This window comes from Eretmochelys imbricata, chromosome 11, assembly GCF_965152235.1.
Source record: "Eretmochelys imbricata isolate rEreImb1 chromosome 11, rEreImb1.hap1, whole genome shotgun sequence".
NCBI lineage: Eukaryota > Metazoa > Chordata > Testudines > Cheloniidae > Eretmochelys > Eretmochelys imbricata.
In genome coordinates this window covers 32,318,734-32,333,886 of record NC_135582.1, presented here as the reverse complement: position 1 = coordinate 32,333,886, position 15,153 = coordinate 32,318,734, and the positions used below count along the sequence as shown (strand labels likewise).

At 41.9% G+C, this 15,153-nt stretch overlaps 1 protein-coding gene across 6 annotated transcripts; it reads right to left on the bottom strand.

Annotated features, from left to right (window-relative positions):
• Positions 1-4,162: 4,162 nt before the first annotated feature.
• DAPL1 (death associated protein like 1) lies at positions 4,163-14,313 on the bottom strand. 6 transcript variants are annotated; one of them, XM_077830258.1, is made up of 5 exons: positions 14,181-14,305; positions 10,001-10,088; positions 9,679-9,757; positions 6,271-6,334; positions 4,163-4,935 (listed from the first exon to the last, which is right to left on the bottom strand). In XM_077830258.1, exons 2-5 carry the CDS (start codon positions 10,080-10,082, stop codon positions 4,864-4,866), a joined length of 297 nt encoding a protein of 98 aa, XP_077686384.1. In that variant the 5' UTR covers positions 10,083-10,088; positions 14,181-14,305; the 3' UTR covers positions 4,163-4,863. The 6 variants fall into 6 exon arrangements, with proteins under 6 accessions (XP_077686384.1, XP_077686382.1, XP_077686385.1 ...); XM_077830256.1 differs by having other exon boundaries at positions 4,163-4,450; XM_077830259.1 differs by lacking the exon at positions 9,679-9,757 and having other exon boundaries at positions 14,181-14,313.
• Between the last annotated feature and the right edge of the window lie 840 nt (positions 14,314-15,153).

Sequence of the window (15,153 nt, the reverse complement as noted above, 5' to 3'; positions counted from 1 at the left end):
ACAGTGAGGTCACACAACACATTTCAGTTATTTATAATCAGTAATACCTGACGCATATTAAGGAAACAAAAGAGGGACAAGTCAGAAGCCAAGAACTCTTCCCAAAATGACAGATCTACGTTACCTTTAAAACTTACGTGGAGGTTGGAAAAAATGGCCCTTCAGAATGTGAGCTGAACTAGTGTGAACAGAATGTAACTTTGTTAAAATGCTTATAAATTCTATATAGTATGTATAAAGACTACATTAAAATAATATTAAGGTTTCAAGGTCTAGCACTCAAAACTTAGGAACTATCAGAATTAAGGTTGCCTGTACATATGATCTCACACTATTTCTCCCTCCGATCCAGCCTCATTCAGTGCACAGGATGGTTGCTGCTCACTGAGCAGCTATTCAATATTTTATTTTACCCTCATTATTTAAGGTGTGGCCCTATGCCTCATTTACTGCATGCTATTCAAACCTTGCATTGAATTCAGAATTAAGGATTTTCTCCAGTAATCGTATCTGAGTGCTTAACAACTGTTAAATTAATTTATCTTCAGAACATCCCTGTATAATAAGGTAGTTTGTTATCCCCATTTTACAGCTGAGGAAATGAGGCTCAGATATTTATGTCTATAGAGTACACTAATTTAAAGTGCCCCATTTGAAAAATCTAGGATCCAATTTTTCAGAGAATTAGCATTTTATATAGTCACAGCTGAGCGCTCCTTGACATCTATTGTATTTGTGAGGCCAGGATCTTGCAGAAAATAGCTCCATTATCAGGGTTCTGAAGTTTAAATTTTCTGAATACATCCATCCTGAGTACTGAATGAGACAGGACTCCTGTGGGGGAAAAAAAGTTGTAATAATGTAATTAAAGACATTATCATAATTAGGCTTGTAGGGATTAGATTTTTTATGGGTAAGTGTCAATTTCACTGTACAGCCACAAACTGAGGAAAAAATATTTCCATCAATAAAAACTGAAATTTGCAGATAGGCAATTTCCTGTTCATTCCCTCTGAAGGATCTGGCATCGGCCACTGTCAGAAGACAGGATACTGGGCTAGATGGACCATTGGACTGACCCAGTATGGCTGTGCTTATGTTCTTAAGAAAAATATTGCTTTAGAACTTCTTAGAGTTTGATTTAAGGATATTCACTTTGTATTTCTTGATATGTGATGTTCACAGTTTCTGTTTTAATGGTTATAAATCTCAACGTCTACTGTCACCAAATAATTGTCTGGCCCCACACCTGCAGTGTCCTACAACTGTGAAAATTTAAAGCAATACAAGTGAAAAAAATACTCAAGAATAGCTATCACAGTAAAGGTTTAAAAAATAAAAATTGATTTCTGCCAAACCTAATCATAATACATACGCACAAAGGAACCAATTTAAGGTTGCATAAGCAACCTTAATTCTGGCATTTCCTGACATCTGAGTGCTTAACTTTGCAGCCTAAAAATTCTTTCAATGTGAATATATATATTAGGGCTGTCCAGAAATTTTTTTAAAAATTGCAGTTTTAATTGCAGTTAAACAAGATTAGAATACCATTTATTTAAATATTTTGAGGGTTTTCTATATTTTCAAATATAGAGTCTGGGCTGGGGGCTCTGGGCTCCAGCCCCCCTCAGGGCACGGGGCCTCTGCTACCTGACAAGCTGTGGGCTAGGGCAACAGCAGCCCTGGGAGAGCAGGTGGCATCTTGGTCAGGTTGGCTTCTACTGTAGCTCCCTCTGCAGTCTGTGAGCTCTGGGCTGAGGAGGGCAGGGAAGGGGCTCAGCGGGCCCTATTCCCACTTCAGCTGGGGATTGGCTGAAATGAGCATACTTGAGCCGCCTGCACAAGCCACAGCAACCCTGACTCTGCTCCCTGTAAGTGTCCCACACATGGGAGACCCAGACCCTGCCCTGAGAAAGCTTCATTGCCCATAGACCCCCCCACGCTTCATTTGTAATGAAAGAAGCCCTGTCACGAATTAAGCACTTGTTGGGTGGCTGGAGAGTGGCAGCTGCTGGCCGGGCGGCACCCAGCTGTTAAGGCAACACTGCCACCGGCAGCAGCACAGATGCAAGAGTGGCATGCTATGGTATTGCCATCCTTATTTCTGCGCTGTTACTGGCGGCAGTGCTGCCTTCAGAGCTGAGTGGCAGCTGCTCATCAGAAGCCCAGAGGTATTGGGGCTATGAACCACCAAGCCTAGAGGTGCTGGGACTCAGCCTTGGCAAGCCCCGGAACAAATTGAGCATTGCCCCACCCCCTGCACCGCTCTCTGTACATAGTTTGCTACAGGAGCCTTCAATGCAGATACAAACACATACAGGTCCCATGGACACTGAGACTCCCCATGATCATAGCACCCTGGGTGGTGGCCCACATTGCCCACCCCAGTTGTCTGGACACTTTACGGAGGGCAGGGTGCCAATCAGGAGCCAGGAGGCTGCTGTCAAACCCTTGAGCTTGAACTTCCTATGGTCTGTTTCCACAGATGGTCATGGGAAGCGGAGTGCAAGCTGGTTCCTGCTGTTGCTGGTTGGCAGCTTGGGGATTAATACAAGAATGAAAAGGTAGGTAAGGAACTGAAGGAACAGAGATTTTCAGGTGCTCCAAGCTTTGTGAAATGTGGGCAGATTTTCTACAGGGACACCAGGACAACTTCTCTATCCCTAGCCAAATTTCAAAGTCCTTGCTCCAAAGCACAGAGGTGCTAGAGCTTTCTCAATGAAACAGTTGTAAAAACTTTATCACATGAGCAAAACAAAAAATTTCCTCCTAACCTTGTTCTGAAAAAAATGATTGAATAATTTTTGCTGAAATTAAAATATATATAATTTAGGCAAAGGGAGACACCCAGGATGGAAGATTTCTGCCTAAATGGTTGAAGTCCAGTAAAGTTTAAGCAACTGAAAACAGGATCTTATAATGGAAAGTATAGGACAATCCTAAGTAGAGTCACTAACTGCCTGTGCCACCTATAATATATATTCTGGAGGTCAGGTAGTCACATTTTTAAATATCTCAGATTATTTAATACAAAGTTATGTCCTGTCAGTGTTTACATGGAACCATTTTCCTCTAAAACTTCCCACCATTGGTTCTACTGATGTTAGCAACCATGAGAACTGTAGTATAGAAAAAGAGTTGGCAGCCTTCCATTTTTTTAAGCCACCTGGTTATCTGCTCAGAGCAAGTCAAGATGACATTGTAGTAAAGACACCACTGGCCAATCTACACTACCATCATTGCTACCGGAAGCAGAAAAATACCGCAGGGTTGCAAGGATGGGGAATCTTAAGGAAAACATCTTGTTGCTAACTAGTGTTATTGTAGCCGTTTTGGTCCCAGGATATTAAATAGATAAGGTGGGTGAGGTAATGCCTTTTATTGGACCAACTTCAGCTGGTGAGAGAGAGAAGCTTTTGAGCTTACACAGAGATCTTTCCCAAGTCACCTGTCTAAGCCTGAAAGCTTGTCTCCCTCACCCACAGAAGTAGTAAACTAGGAGACTGGTGGCACAACTACACTGACAAACTATTTTCAAAGACAACTTCTTAATACATCAATTACCAACAACATAGTTAGAGCCATGTTCCTGCCGTTCCTCTCCTCATACAACTACTATGAGGAGACTTTTTTAGAAACATGAAGCAGACATCTAGGAACACTGGGACATGCTGTGGCCCAACACTCCCATGCATGCAAGTAAGGAGGTACAACGTGCTCACTCTCCTGAGCTGGCTACCCATATTATGGGGTGCAATGCTGCTGGTACAATAAAGAAAAACAGCCTCTATAGGACTACTACTTCTCCTCCCTTCCAGTTGGGTTGGGAGTGGGAAGAGCTGTGCTGGAGAAATAATTTGTACCAACCCTACATCTTGGGCAAATTACAGCTTCACTACCCACCCTGGCACCAGATAGGGGCTGAGAACTGTGCTTCTGGAGCAGCACCACCCATTATCCTTTACACAGGACTTGTTATCAAGACATGAGTTGCCCTACAGTGCAGGGAACAATCCTTTGCCAGTGCGGGGGATGGACTAGATGGAAAAGAAATGGTTTTCTTTTCCAACTCAGATTTCTGTGATATGATTCTCTGAAAATTTCATGAAAAGATAGAAGATTCTACAAAGTCAGGTGAATGAAGCCATGTAACAAGAAATTAGTATACTTATGAAGTGTTTTATTGCCAGAAATGGAAGAAAAATACAATACAGTTCAGCCAGCAACTATTTCCCTATGTTTTGGTCCTTTTGCAAATAGCATTTAATAGCGGATTGTGGTTAGACGAGCTCACTGTCAAGCAGACATGACTATTTTGCTTTATATCTTAACATTTCCGGGGTTGTTGGATGATGTAAATTCTTTTGGGCCATATACTCTTCTCCAGGGCTGGTCGTGGCTTTTGATGAGCCACTTGTGCTGCTGCTGCAGGAAATTTATGGCTGATCTGAAAGATTAAAAGAAAAAAGTCACAACAGAAAAACACTTTTTCTTGCTATTTTTCTGCTGAATTTCATCTTGACACAAAGATTTTTTTTTTTTTTAAAAGCTTTTATATTTTAGCAGACCAATCTTAAGTGTCTGCCATTGAAATGAACAGTATACACTGGAGACATAGCAGCTCCATGTATTTGACTAGCAGTGAAAGACTCCCACCTAGTTGTCACCAACTACACTGCATACATACCAGTGTCAAAGTTACTTCAGCCTGGTTAACATGTAAATAAATGACTCGGGGGGGGGGGGGGGGGGAAGGGGAAGAGAGAGACACACACACACAACTATAAGGGGTGCCAAGCAGAACCAATCAGCATTCCAGCTGCTGTTAAAGTCACTCTGAATCTTTCCAAGTTCCAGTTGTTACAACACTAGCCCATTGTGATATCTGAGAACCTCTTCCCGATCCTGGAGAAAACTGCATGTCTGAAGAATCTGGGAGGTCAGAGAGAGTGGAAGAAATGCTAAGTTAGAATAGAGGAGTTAGGAGATTGGGAGGAAAAAGAGAGGGGAGGAGAATGGAGAGCCATGTGTACTGCTAGTTTTAAAAAAAGGAAAAAATAAATTCTGAGCTAATTTAATCTCTGATGTGACTTTGCTGAGCATGTCCCACACCAGGAATTTGATCCAATGAGTTAATGTTACATACAATATTTATATGCTGAAAATGTATTTAACTGAGGCTTCAGTAAGCGCTAGGCAAAACTAAGAATCGAATTGTCTCAGGCTTAGGACTTTAATGACATCATGTGTTTGTGGAATATAGGCAGAATCTTTAAAATCGTATGTAATGGGAGTGCAAGTTAAGAAGCAGCTTGTAAAACGGGTTCACTCAAAATGTGTAAACTGCAAGTGGAGTCCTACAGTGGATCACCATGAAATGCACTGGATGTTGCTGTGGATTGCAACCAAAACTGACAGGAAAGATGTCCCATTCATAGCAGTCTGACAGAGAACTGCAGTACCATGGGAGTATCTGCAAAGGCAGAGGTCAGGAAACAGCACTGGAATCTCCAAAGTCTCACATTAGTCCTCAGCCACGACGGTGGCATGGGCTATTGGACAGTGCTGGGGCTACTTCTAATGTATGTTGTGTGTGATGCCCAAGAGGATCACCTGTGGCTGTTTTGCTGACACTGTCTTGACTTCCTTGTGTCTATTTTGCTGTAGCTTTGTTTGAAACTTATCAGTGCTGATGGGCACCTGTCCTTATAACATTGTGAACTTCCCTCAGCTGTTTCATATAGGTGATCTCCTTGCTTGTGCTCATCTGAGTTGAATTAAATTAAACACTTAGCTCAGTTAAATTAATCTTGTGGTTAACGCACAGGACTAGAATCCAGAAGATCTGGGCTTATTCCCAGCTCTGCCATTGACTTTCAGAACCACCCTCAGTTATTTTCCCCAAGTTTTTAATAAATCTGAAATTAATGTGGCCCTTTTAAAAAACTTCAAACTATACCGTGTCTTGTTATACCCAAAATATTTGTGTTCTATTAACAGTCACAGTGGAGTACAGAAGAGAGTTCAAAGTTACATCTTGGTAAATTAACATTTTAGAAATACCATAGCCTCCATAGAAAAACAAAGCCTCTCAGCAATTAGTTTGTAGAATAATTTTTTTAAATACCTAGTTGAATCCAGGACATAGTCCCACATCCATTAAATTACAGCAGTTACGGTAAATCAATTTTATGTTATAACACCTTGTCAGCATTTCTTTATAAGACTAAACAGGCATGTGTGCCCTATTCCACTACATATACTTACTTTCTCCAGTGCATCGGCTAGTAAGACACCCATATTTTGCATTTTTGTAACACTAACAATTGAGCTGCAAAGCAAAAGATAGATTTTTTTCAGGATTTTTGTCTCCCCAAATGACTTAAAAGAAACTTTGAGAATAAAAGTAAGGATATAAACATAGCCTTTGTGATTCAGCTGTAACTTTGCTCTATGATATAGGGGGAAAAAAATAAGAGTTTATGATCATCTCCCTATAATTGCCAGGTACATAGTTTTCCCTCTCAATTTGTACTTGGTAACAGGAAACTAGAAACAAGATAATACTTTTCCATGGTGCCTGATCCCCCAGAAGGCCTCTTTGATGAGGAATACATTTCTTTGTATGTTGCTGGGCAGTTTCACTGATACCTAGAAATGTTTCAGGAAGTCACAAGGTCTACACTGCAATAAAAGACATATGGCACGGCCAGGGCTGGCCCAGGTCAGCTGACTCAAGCTTGCAGGGCTTGAGCTGCAGGGCTAAAAACTGGAGTGTACATGTTGGGGCTTAGCATGGAGACCAGGCTCTGTAACCACTCACCCTCATGATGTCTCAGAGCCTGGGCTCCAGATAGAGCCCCCGTGTATAAACTGCAATTTTAGCCCCACAGCCCGAGTCCATTGACCTGGCCCCTGAGACTTGATGTCATGGGTATTTTTATTACAATGTAGATGTACCCTCAGTTTAAAATTTTACTCCCCCCCCCGCCCCATCTCAAAAACTGGGTCCATTATTATGGAAAACATTACTAATATTTTTAGAACTAAAAAATAAAAAGGTCCACTTTAATTTGAAAATAGGTCTATTGTCAAGCTCAGATGACTTTTACATCAAAAACCTTATTGTTTGCATTTTTCCAATGCATAGACATTTTATCAAAATTCAGATTAAACCAAGATTTGGAGGCTGTGAAGTCCTATGAATTTAAATGGCAACAATATTTGTGTGAAATTCTCAAAAAAAAAATTGTGGATTTCACACAGATTTGATGATACTAAAGTTTATCTATCAGAAAGTGCACGTATCTGAAGCATTTTCAGTTGAGTCTACAGTGTTCCCATTTGCAGAGACATCCATCAGGGGAAGACCAGGACTGATTATTTGTCTGTTGCTACCTACATTGAACTGGCCACGTTAAAAGACAATTCTCACCTGAACGGAAAGATGTAACTACAGCTAGGTTTGTTTATTCTGTAGATGCAGTAGTAACAAGTGAACTTATCAATGGTGAATTTAAAATACTTCAACAAATAGACATACCAACCAAGAACCAGATCCTACTACCCTCTGAGACTGCAAATTCCAAGGAGACTAATCACAGTACAAAGTTACACAATTAGGCCCCTAAGTTATCTGCCATTAAATTTTTTTAACTTTCACCTACTAAAGATATTTAAAGTAGTCATTCTCTAGATAGATTTTAAATGGCGAGATTTAGGGAAATTGCATGAATTTATTTCTCATGAAAGATGTCTGACAGTTGAAGTCCTCTTTTAACAGGACATATATATCACAGATGCTGTTGCCCTACAACTGGGCCAAACCCTGACCCGGAGAGGCCACCTTTAGAATGAATAGTCCCATCTCCAAGCCTCCTCAGTCTCTTGGCTAAGACTGCCAACCTGAGTGCGTACTGTGATGAGACCCCTGTTATGAGTCCAGTAGGAGCTAGACTCAGGACAAACTCAATTCATGTAGACCACTTTACAGGTGTCAGATGGTAGTGATTATACCACCACCAACCTGAGCCACATTTGAACCAGTGATCTAGAGTAAAGACTGCCTAAGACATTATCAGCCCTCCAAGCCACACTGTCCTCCTCTTTCCCTAAATCACTGGATTATTCTCTGTGAATGAAGGGCAGTCTTTGCTCCATTTATTATGACGCTTAAGTTTCCTGAACAAGTTAACATGTATGCATTATGAAACAGCTACTTTAAAATGTTTTATAATTTTTATTGATAAAAAATGAGACCTCTTATTTGTAGCTTTTACATAATTACATCTTGAAAATAAAGTTCAGTATCCCCTGCGTAAAATATACTCCAGTAATCACTTATTTCTTTCCAGTTTCTAATGGATTTTATAATTAGCTCTTTGTTTACTAGTTCTGCGTGCCAGAATCAATGCTGTCACCTCAGCCCAGTTCCAGGAATAGTGTTTTAGTTCAAGGTCTTCAGAGCCAGCAAGGGAAGTGCAGTGCTGATTTCTGTGGGTCTGCCAAAACAATTAGGAGCAATTTGTTCCTCAGCTTTGAGAGCAGCGGGGGGGTGGGGGGAGTTATGATAAAACAAAAACTATAGATTAGAGGATTTTAAAAGAGATCAGATTTAGTGCCAAAACTTGGGCTTAATTGACAGGTCAGTCACACAGACTTCCTATGTCACCTTGGACAAGTCTCTCTGGGCTTAGAGTATGATGTCTCTTAGGGTATGTCTACACTGCAGCTGGAAGGTGTGATTCCCAGTGTGGGTAGGCAGACACACAACTCAGTTTGAGCTAGCAAGCTAAATATAGTAGTGTGGATGTTGCCGCATGGGCAGCAGTCTAGGCTAGTGCCAGGGGGTTGTGTGGGCTTGGACCTGGGTGGCTACCACCACCAGTTCCAGCTGTGGTAGATTCTTCCTGTGCTTTCACAGTGGAGTACATTTGTAAGGCTGCCTTCCAAGAACTCTGCACTAAGTTAGGACTTACAAGGTATGCTAGGAACAGGACTGGGGTGGAAGAGACATTCTGGGGACAGGGCTACAACATACAGCTCTGTGGCCCATAAGGCAGCTTCAGGAAGCTGTTGTAACATAGATAGGCCCCCAGAGCTGTCTAAGGTACAGTGTGGGCCGCTCCAGCCCCTGGAACAGCCCAGGTTCAGGAGAGTGCTTAAAGCTACCTTAGCCCCATTTCCCTCCAAATGCACCCATTGTTTCAGGGAAAGAAAGACAAGATCAGATTTTCTAATATTAAAAACACTGAAAAAAGAAATAGATTTACAGAGTTATATATGCTACAGCCAGAAGGGACCATTAGATTGTCTAGTCTGACATCTTCTATGTCACAAGCCACTAAATTTATTAAAGTTATGCTTGTATTGGAGTCCAATAACTTGTGTTTGGCTAAAGCTTAATTTGTGTTTTGGGTAAACCATAATTTCCAGAAAGGCGTCTAGTTAATCTGAAGACATCAAGAGATGGAGAATCCACCATTTCTCTTAATAGTTGATTCTAGTGACCACCCTCCCTGTTAAAAACAATTGTGCCCTATTCTAATTTGAATTTGTCTGGGTTCAGCTTCCAGAAACTGGTTCTTGTTAGGTTTTTCTTCTCTAGATTAAAAAGGTATTTAGTACCTGAAATTTTCTCCCTGTGAAGGTTCTTATGTATCATAATCAACTCACCTCTTTCTTCTTTTTGTTAAACTAACCAGATTGAGGTCTTTATGTCTCTCATTTGAAGGCAGGCATTTTCTCAAGCCCCCTAATCATTTAAAATAAAACAAAGCTTTTTAAAAGGAGACTATAAAGAAGCAAAAATGGGTACAATCCAATTATTTTTCTTTTCAGATTACCTTCAAATCTGCCTTTCATTTGTATACTGCAGAGTTTAGTGCTTGCTAATTGCACTGTTCAAAACTGTAAAGCTTTATTCTTTTTGGAAACCTGATCCAACTTGCTGTTGATGTTTCAGGGTAAAATTAAGGCATAACTGCAGATGAAATACCTTGTCTTCTCTTTTCCAGGGTTCTTGGGATTTTTCTCAACAGCTGCATTTTCTTGCTTTTTGGAAGCTCTCCTACTTCCATATTTGACTGTTAGAAAACAATTTACACTGTGTGAATAGCTTAAACAGCTACAGAACTGTTCATCACAAGGTTGATTTATTTTGTTTTGTTTTACCCAAAAAAACAAAAACAAAAAACAAAAACAAAAAACAACCCAAAAACTGCACAACATATACTCAGGAAAACATAGTAATAAGATAAAAGATTAACTCTCAAGAGAGAGAGTTTGAACTCTCTGTTATGGTTCTTCTGCAGTGTGGGTGGAAGTTGAAAACAAAAATGAGCCCCAGAGAACCACCCAAGATTATCTATAGACTACAGCATGACCAGAGTAAGTTCAAGCTATTGCAATCTTAAAATAATAATAATAATAATAATAATAATTAAAAAAAATCTTATTCTTCAGAATAGAAACTATACTGGTTCTAAAATTTGGGTGCCCGCATGCATTCCTTCCGAGAAATCTTAGATGCAATTGTTTATAGATTATTATTATTTTTTAAAAAGTCGAGTCCTTCTACATCAGTTTTCAACACAGCATATGACTAACAACAGGAAGATTGTTTACATGATTTACTCAAGATACACCAGAATAAAATTGTGTGTATAGTACAAGTTATAATGCAGCTAGGAATCAACTGCATATTTATCATGCACTAGTGTTCCTTCAAGCTTAATTATAATTTATTAAAATGCCTGCCAATCACAAAACCAATTAGTACTAATTAAGCTACAGATGACCTAACAATGACAATTTAAGTGTTGAGCAATGTCAGACAAATTCAGCTTTTTGAAGGAGCATGTAAAGATATTTCAGATAACTTGTCAAAGCAAATACCTTCTTCCTGTGCACAAGAATATTTGTAAATTTTATAACTGTCAAAGTAAATAAGAACAAGCTGAATATAGATTTTTGGTTCATTTAATCTAGTTGATTCATCTTATGGCAAGGTTCCTATTCTGCATTTAAAAAAAAAAAACCCAACCAAGACAAGAGTTTCTTTCAGATCTATAGTTTTTTGGGGATGGCACAAGCAGGAAAGGAAAATACTTTTTGGTGCCCAAAAATCAGATCTGAATCTAGATCCAAATTATGTGGTTTGCATCTCTAGAAATATACAATAAGCATTTGTAAATCACATATTTTGACAGTAGGATACATAATTTTCATTTCAGAGTGGTAGCAGTGTTATTCTGTATCAGCAAAAAAAACAAAACAAAAAACCAACCCCCCCCCCCCCCCCCAAAAACCCAAAAACCAAGGAGTCCTTGGGGCACCTTAGAGATTAACAAATTTATTTGGGCATAAGCTTTCGTGAGCTAAAATCCACTTCATCAGATGCATACAGTGGAAAATACAGTAGGAAGATATATATACACAGAGAACATGAAAAAATGGGTGTTGCCATACCAACTGTAACGAGACCAATCAATTAAGGTGGGCTATTATCAGCAGGAGAAAAAAAAAAAAAACTTTTGTAGTGATTGGTCTTGTTACAGTTGGTATGGCAACACCCATTTTTTCATGTTCTCTGTGTATATATATCTTCCTACTGTATTTTCCACTACATGCATCTGCTGAAGTGGGTTTTAGCCCACGAAAGCCTAGGCCCAAATAAATTTGTTAGTCTAAGGTGTCATAAGGACTCCTTGGTTTTTTTTTTTTGATAATTTTTATTGAAGTTTTAATAGTGAGATGTGAGGCTCCAAATATATATATGCAGAAGCAAGTACATATCGTACAAAGCTGCCCACTGCATGAAAGAAGAGGCTAAAGGAATACAGGGAGGGATCCCAAGATACCAGGGCATTTAAAAAAAAAAAGAAGAAAGAAGAAGAAATCTGCTTGTGTACAATTATTTTGTAAATTGCAAGTCTAAAAATAGATATACCATTCAGAATGAATATGCTTTTAAAGACAAATTATTTTGCATTTTAAAAATGAAGTTTAGTAAATTATTGGTGTCTAATGTGCATTAAATGACTAATTAGGAGGGGAAAATCTTAGTAGATTTAGAAAAGAAGCTTTTGAACATAAATTTATATTTAACCAAAAACTGCAGAACTTTTATTATGTGGAATTAGTGCACATGTGGGGCAGCTATAGAGTACTAATCAGAACAAATTTTTCCAAAGTCCAGTAGGTCTTCACACAATTAGCTAATGTACATAGGGATTAGTTAATGTTTGTACAATTTTGAATATTTAAAGCACCAAATAAATGCCAATTATTATGACAAATCATAACTGCTTGAAAGGAGAAGTTATAGTACCACATTAATGATCTTCAGGTTATGTGAACAAAGGCACCATCTAACATGACATCTCAGAGTACTTATATGTTTCCTGTTATATGCTGAAAAAGACGACAAATTAATAGTTATTTAAATGCATCAATCACATTTTTTGTTATTCCTTTATATCACATTCCTGGGTAAGTTTATCATCACTCTGCTCCTCCTCTCAGAGTTGCCACAATCCAGTGTTTGAGTTTCAATTCAGGACTATGGAACGGATTATGAAGTCCCAAACACTCACATGTGATTTCACCTGATAAACAGGAGGAGGTCCATGAGGAAAGAAACAACTTTCATTTACACACAAGTGTTACTCAGAATTTATACAGCAGCTATAAAAGTATTATACCCTTCAAACTGCCTGTCACAGAGTTTGCAATCCAAGGCCTCAATCCTGAAATCAGAAGTTCACAGATGTATTCTTATCCCCACAATGGGTTCCACTGAAATCACTGAGGTGCTACATAGATACAAGTATCCACTTGTGCAGAGTAGATTGCAGGATCCAGGCCTTCTACTACCATTATTGCATTTTAAAGGATACTACAGCTACAGAGGGGTGTTGATAAAATGTTAAGGGCCCAATTCTGTAGATGTAGCTCAGGCACATACCCATGGACTTTAGTGCAAACTTTGGCTTTGTAAAATCTAGGTTATAATTTGGTAAAATAATCCAGAAAGTGGCTGTAATTCCTTAAATGGACATTGTCAAATTTGGAGATTCTAAGTCATGGTATACCTTTCAGCCTCTCCACACACTCTCTTCATCAGTGTGAATTGTTATTCACCTTTTTTATTTTTAAAAGCTTAGTTAGTCTCTAAATAAAGGAAAATGCAAACCAGCAGACAGGGACTCAAAAGGGATGAAAGCTCTTGTTAACACACCAGAGTCAGGGACTCAGGACTGAGTCTCTTCCCAGCTCTCCTTAAGAGCTGGTATGCAATCTTGACACCCACATTTTTAAAACAGCTGCTAGTTTTGGATGCCTGCACCACAGCCTGGTTTTCAAAACAGGGACCCAAAATAACCCAATCACTTCAAAAAGTACCTGCTGAACTCCCTGGCATAATATTTCCTTCCATCCTCACAGGAGCAAGTCCACTCTGACTTGTAAAAACAATGGACTCCTTGTTGTTTTTGCTGATACAGACTAACACGGCTACCACTCTGAAATACGACTTGTAATGCACTTTGGGATTCTCAAATAGAAAGATCTGTAGAAGTCGAATCTGGTTGTTAACATCAACAGGAGAAACCCCAGGATAGCAGCAAACCCGGGTGAACACAGGAGGTGGAGGAAAGTGTGAGCGTGGGTCTTTCCAGAAGTGAGTGGTGATCACGACAGAGTTTCACTGATACCCTGTCAGGCGCTCACATTGGCTGTGTTACACCCCTCTCCCTCTGGGGAGCTGCAGCAACAGCCCCAAGGGAACCAGCCGTGCAGAGCTGGTCATGGGGCCAGATTCTGCCGAAGGGCTGCTAAAGGCAGGGAGAATTGCGCGGCCAGGCAGAGTTTGAACGTCAGGTGTGCGCAAAGGCCAAGAGGGGGGAGGGGGTGCGAGAGTCTCACCCCTCGCTCGCCGCATCCCGGACCCTGCACGACGGGGCGGGGGTCCCACTCACGGGAACACAATGAGGTAGGTAGGGAGGTGTGTGTGTGTGAGAGAGAGAGACACCCCCCCCCCCGGAGCACATTACACGATGAGGCGCGCGCAAGCGTGTGTGTGTGTGTGTGTCCCCGTCCCCTCTTCCCAACCACAACCGCGGGGAGCAGCCGCCAGAGGAAACCAAGCAGCTTCCTTGCAAAGCGGGGGCGCCTACCTGCTGGAGGGCGCCCGCCTTTCAGGGGGGACGGCGGAGCTGACGCTTCCTTCGCCATGGCAGGGGTGGGTAAGTGTGGACGGGCGGCAGCCAGTCACGACGCTGCAGAGGCGAGCCCGAGCTGCGAGCAGGCGCACGGCGCTCCCTTTTATGGAGGCAGGGCAGGGGGCCTGCCAGGGCAGCGCAGAGCAGCGGCGTGGTCGGGACAGCGGGGAGAACGCGTGTGGGCGGCGCTGGCGGAGAGAAGCGGGTGTGGGTGCTTGTGCTGGGCTGGGGGGCAGCAGAGGAACGGGCTGGGCGGTGTAAGAATGGGTACAGTGCGGGTAGGAGAGGAAAGGGGGTGCGGTATAGGGCTGAGGGGTGGGTACAGCGGGGGTAGGAGAGGAAGGGGGTGCGGTATAGGAGTGAGGGGTGGGTACAGTGGGGATAGGAGAGGAAGGGGGTGCGGTATAGGGCTGAGGGGTGGGTACAGCGGGGGTAGGAGAGGAAGGGGGTGCGGTATAGGAGTGAGGGGTGGGTACAGTGGGATAGGAGAGGAAGGGGTGCGGTATAGGGCTGAGGGGTGGGTACAGCGGGGGTAGGAGAGGAAGGGGTGCGGTATAGGAGTGGGGTGGGGACAGTGGGGGGTAGGAGAGGAAGGGGGTGCGGTATAGGAGTGGGGTGGGGACAGTGGGGGTAGAAGAGGAAGGGGGTGCGGTATAGGAGTGAGGGGTGGGTACAGTGGGGATAGGAGAGGAAGGGGGTGCAGTATTGGGCTGAGGGGTGGGTACAGCGGAGGTAGGAGAGGAAGGGGGTGCAATATAGGGCTGAGGGGTGGGTACAGCGGGGGTAGGAGAGGAATGGGGTGCGGTATAGGGCTGGGGGTGGGTACAGTGGGGATAGGAGAGGAAGGGGTGCAGTATAGGGCTGAGGGGTGGGTACAGCGGGGGTAGGAGAGGAAGGGGGTGCGGTATAGGAGTGGGGTGGGGACAGT

Bases quoted from the DNA above. Each gene is read 5' to 3' on its own strand.
- DAPL1 (XM_077830256.1), bottom strand. From the start codon at position 10,082: ATGGAAGTAGGAGAGCTTCCAAAAAGCAAGAAAATGCAGCTGTTGAGA. The intron at 9,758-10,000 runs GTATTTCATCTG...TTAAATGATTAG, and splicing joins CCTGGAAAAGAGAAGACAAG to GGGGCTTGAGAAAATGCCTG. The intron at 4,451-6,270 runs GTAAGTATATGT...TTAATCTTTCAG, and splicing joins TAGCCGATGCACTGGAGAAA to ATCAGCCATAAATTTCCTGC.